The sequence below is a fragment of the Portunus trituberculatus genome, chromosome 15 (assembly GCF_017591435.1).
Source record: "Portunus trituberculatus isolate SZX2019 chromosome 15, ASM1759143v1, whole genome shotgun sequence".
Classification (NCBI taxonomy): Eukaryota; Metazoa; Arthropoda; class Malacostraca; order Decapoda; family Portunidae; genus Portunus; species Portunus trituberculatus.
The window spans coordinates 3,021,129-3,026,047 of NC_059269.1; the positions used below are offsets into that span (position 1 = coordinate 3,021,129).

At 40.6% G+C, this 4,919-nt stretch overlaps 1 protein-coding gene across 1 annotated transcript in view; it reads right to left on the reverse strand.

Moving 5' to 3' along the window:
- Positions 1-4,447, reverse strand: part of LOC123503950 (zinc finger protein 3-like) — an 8,282-nt gene extending 3,835 nt beyond the window's left edge. The window contains exons 1-6 of the mRNA XM_045254075.1: positions 4,423-4,447; positions 2,794-2,912; positions 1,488-1,601; positions 1,103-1,238; positions 771-823; positions 1-306 (exon numbers count right to left, since the gene is read on the reverse strand). The exon at positions 1-306 is cut by the window's left edge and continues 114 nt beyond it. Coding sequence (XP_045110010.1) covers positions 1-306; positions 771-823; positions 1,103-1,238; positions 1,488-1,601; positions 2,794-2,912; positions 4,423-4,447 — 753 coding nt within the window. The remainder of the gene's footprint in view (positions 307-770; positions 824-1,102; positions 1,239-1,487; positions 1,602-2,793; positions 2,913-4,422) is intronic.
- Positions 4,448-4,919: the final 472 nt, after the last annotated feature.

A 4,919-nucleotide genomic window follows, 5' to 3' on the forward strand; every position in this document is an offset into this window, starting at 1 on the left:
GCTGACACACATATGGTGTGTAACATCTGCTGACGCACATATGGTGTGTAACCTCTGCTGACACGCGTATGATGTGTAACATCTGCTGACACATGTATGGTGTGTAACCTCTGCTGACACATGTATGGTGCGCAACCTCTGCTGACACACGTATGGTGTGTAACCTCTGCTGACACACGCATGGTGTGTAACCTCTGCTGACACACGTATGGTGTGTAACATCTGCTGACACACGTGTAGTGTGTAACCTGTGCTGACCCACGTATGGTGTGTAACCTCTGCTGACACATCTATGGTGTGTATCCTCTGCTGACACACGTATGGTGTGCAAATTTTGCCAGCACCCGTAGTAAACGTGGAGGAAGCCTAAAAACGACATCCTTATCACCTAGCGAAAGCACTACCTTCCTTTTAGTAATAAAGGAAAACAAATCTGAATAGACCAGCTCACCTGGGATGGAGCTAAAAGATATCGTTGCTGAAGACATAGATCTAGAGCCAGTGATGGAGGAAGGCCTGGAATCAACAGATGGCAGAGTTGAAAGACTGCCACATACTATCATGCAACCATAGCAGAATGAAACGAACTTGAATGCCGCCTGAGAATCTGGACATCGCGCAGCAGCTGTTTGAACGCAGTCAACAAATACAACAGATGTTTACACACATGTCGACCATGGTAAGAAGCTCCACCGAAAGTGTAAATCAGCTACGTGCAGTAAAGAGGACAGGAAATGGTCGAGTGATGTAGACTTTGGCTATCCTATTACTGAATCAGAAACAGCTTCTGGGCTTGGAGAAAACTTGTCCGCCTCTTCAATGTCTGAACCAGGACAGTCTCACTAGGGTGAATATGAGAATACTGCCCAAGTCTGTACGACCAGTCAAGTGATGTCGACTTTGTCTGCTGCTGCTCAAGAAACCTCTCCTCCTGCTTGTTCAGCAATTACTCTTGAACGTACGGGAAGCTTGTCAGGCAATTCAGTGTCGGAAACAGAATTGTCTCACCAGAGGGAGTATGAGAATAATGCCCGAGTTCATACTGGCCTGACCAACCCGACTACACTCTCAACAAGCAGACAGGCTGTGGGTGATAACTCACCCGGGTCATCGAAACAATCTGGAACCCAGGAATTAACTGTCACACCAAGGAATGAAGAATGGGTGAAAGAGGTACTAACCATTTCATAACTCTCCCAGAAGTCACTGCCCACGTTCAACGAGGGTTCATATGCCGACTACTGGGCATTCAAACGTGCATTCCAAAGTAACGTTCAAGAGGATGTGATATGAGACCGCCAGTGAAAAGCCCACATGGTATTAAAAAAAGAAAAAAAAAGTTGGGATATCTGATTGCAGCCTATTCTGGCTCAGCAAAGCAAGAGTTGTGCAGATGTCAGGAACTAGAGGATACCAAGGAAGGATATAAAGAAACCTGGGACCTGCTGGAGGTCAGACATGGTAACAAACGTACATACATTCAGTACTTGATCAAAGGAGTCTGTTGGGGACCAAGCGTGAGAATGAATGATATCAAAGGCCTGCGCCTTTTTACAGATACCTTGAGCACCTGCTTGAGGAGCTTGAAGGTTATGGGAGAACTAAAACAAATTGAAACGTATGGATCAATGTGGTTCATAACAGGGAGGTTTAAGGGGAAAATGAGAAATGACTATGTGGACGAGTCATATAGACATGAGGAACTGGACATGGGTACCTCATGCGACGCTGAGTGGTTGTTAACATCCACAAATAAACATGCTAAGAAAGGCAGAGAAGGACGGAGAACAGATAGAAGATCCAAGTGGACAACATGCTAATCCACCATATAAGCCCTTATTAACTAAGAAGACTATGGGAATGATTATTGCAACGTCAAAGGTGACGAACAGAAGTTAGACACAGCTCTTGTTGTGCAATTATCTCACATGCCACTCTATGATTATATTCTATTGTATTTTAGTCGTCTCAAATAATGTACCATGTACGTGTATCACAGCCATTCTCATTTTGGTAGGAATGTAGATGGAATACAGGAGGATTCGATCTGTTGAGGGGTCCTAATTATTTCACGTGCATCCCTGTCAAAGGGAAAGGCGCGTATTGTATTGTTTTTTACAGTGGTATTTTCTGTCAACAGGTTCTGACCGAAATATATAGTCAACGTGAGGGTCTCACTGTCCTACAACCACCTGATGGGCGGTAACAAGGATAAATTCGAAAACTTTAGACAAGCAAGACTGACAACCCAGTGGGCCTTTTATTCTATTTTTCTGTTGCCCTTGGTCTGTTGCCCCTCCTGCATTAATGTATATATACATTGATATATATATATATATATATATATATATATATATATATATATATATATATATATATATATATATATATATATATATATATATATATATATATATATATATATATATATATATATATATATATATATATATATATATATATATATATATATATATATATATATATATATATATATATATATATATATATATATATATATATATATATATATATATATATATATATATATATATATATATATATATATATATATATATATATATATATATATATATGTGTGTGTGTGTGTGTGTGTGTGTGTGTGTGTGTGTGTGTGTGTGTGTGTGTGTGTGTGTGTGTGTGTGTGTGTGTGTGTGTGTGTGTGTGTGTGTGTGTGTGTGTGTGTGAGTGGAGAGCGCAAGCTTGAGCACAATTGCAGAAGGGTCTGGCTTGAAAGAGCGGAGGAGCGCGAGAGGAATTTAATTTTGAGACCTTGCCCAGCTCTACTCTGTAATCTTCGTCAGTGTCATTTACTACTCCGGTCTCTGCTATTCCGAGATAGCTCTCTAAGCCGTACTTCCCCACGCTCTCCCACGCGTGAAACATACTTCCTGTGTGGGGAGGCAAAGGTAACCACTCAAATAACGCTTAGAAATACATTAAAATCAAAATATTTTTCGTTCTATGGTATTATTTTATTTAATGAACTTCATTCTCCATAATTTGCTATAATAGAGCAACTTTATGAATCTTCTACAGTTATTAACATAAGTGCTGGCTTTCCAGACTTATTTTCATTACTTACGTATCAGCTTCGTATGATTTACTACGTCGTGTTATACTTGTTGTGTTCATCTAACCAATGGATGCTATTCCTGCAGGGGACGATTCCTGCAGTTTAATAACAAAAAATGTACATATTTACCTTAGATCAATAAGATAAAAAAAAAGGCATTCTGTGGACAGAAAGATAGTTGATCACAACACCACTGCTGTCATCATCTCCACAACCACACACCGCCAAAAAGAAAAACAGGTGATCGTACTGGCGAGCCAGTCTGCCAGCGATTGCTTGTCCCTGACCGGCTGCTATAGACTCCAGGCTAGTCAGGGAGCATGAAAAGGAAAAGAAGTTACCTCACCAAATACGCCCCCGCCGCCGCCCCCTCAACTGCCAATGCACTGCCTTGTTGAGGAGCGCCGACGAATGACCGTCATTAGGGGTGTGGGTTGTGCGTGACTCTACTCAATTACCCAGAGCAGCCATGATCTTCTCCTTCTCTTCATTCCTTCATGCTCTTCTCCTTTCTTTCTTCTCTTCTTCTAGCTTATCATTTTTTTTCTTTTACTTCTTTACATCTCCCTCATCGTCCCTGTGCTCCTCCTCCTCCTCCTCTTCCATTTATTTTTACTATTACTACTAGCATCACTGCTACTACTACTACTACTACTACTACTACTACTACTACTACTACTACTACTACTACTACTACTACTACTACTACTACTACTACTACTACTACTACTATTACTACTACTACTACTACTACTACTACTACTACTACTTTGTAAAGCTCGATATTTCGGAACTCTCATGTTCCGCTTTCATCAGAAGTTTCAGACTTTTACTGCAATAACATTAATAATAATAATAATAATAATAATAATAATAATAATAATAATAATAATAATAATAATAATAATAATAATAATAATAATAACAATAATAATAATAATAAAAATAATAATAATAATATAATGCTGGAACAGATATTGGTGGTGGAGAGACATCGCTGAAAGAGACAAGGAAGGAAGAAGACATCCCTGAAAGAGATATATTTCAAAGAGATATAGGTGGAGAGACATGTTGAAAGGAGACATCGCTGAAAGGCATCGCTGGAAGAGACATCACTGAAAGGAGATATCACTAGAGAGAGACATATCTGGAAGAGACATCGCTTGAGGAGACATCTCTGGAAGAGACATTGCTGGAAGGAAACATACATGACTGGAAGAGACATGGCTGGAAGAAGACATACATGAGTGGAAGAGACATGGCTGGAAGGAGACATCACTGCGAGCAGACATCGCTTATTACTCTGGTTTCTAGGTCACACCAACCTGGACACTTCTCGCCTTCAAGCATTTTGACAGCAGAGTAGTAGGTTAGCGGATGACTTTTAATACATAACTGAAAGGTGTCTTAATATTCATTTTCTTGCGTTCTTCACTTTACATGGAATATATCCTTTTCTTCTTGCTCCTCCTCCTCTGTGTTCATAGGGGCGTTGACTTCCCACGAGGTCTGCAATAACATGCTGGATACGTAATGGTAGAGGGCAGGTTGTTTTGACGCCTCGCGAGAGAGAGAGAGAGAGAGAGAGAGAGAGAGAGAGAGAGAGAGAGAGTGGGTGGAGGGATTGGTGACGGTGGAGAGACAGGAAAAGAGGGAGATAGACAGACAGACAGACAGGCAGGCAGACAAAGGGTGTGTTGTGGCGCCTAGGAAAATTGTCGCCTGATAGTGGTTGTTACTTCAGACAGTGAATTGTCTCTTGGAGAAACTACCACGCATGAAACGGGTGGTGAGTGTGGCCTGACATTTTTGTGATAATATT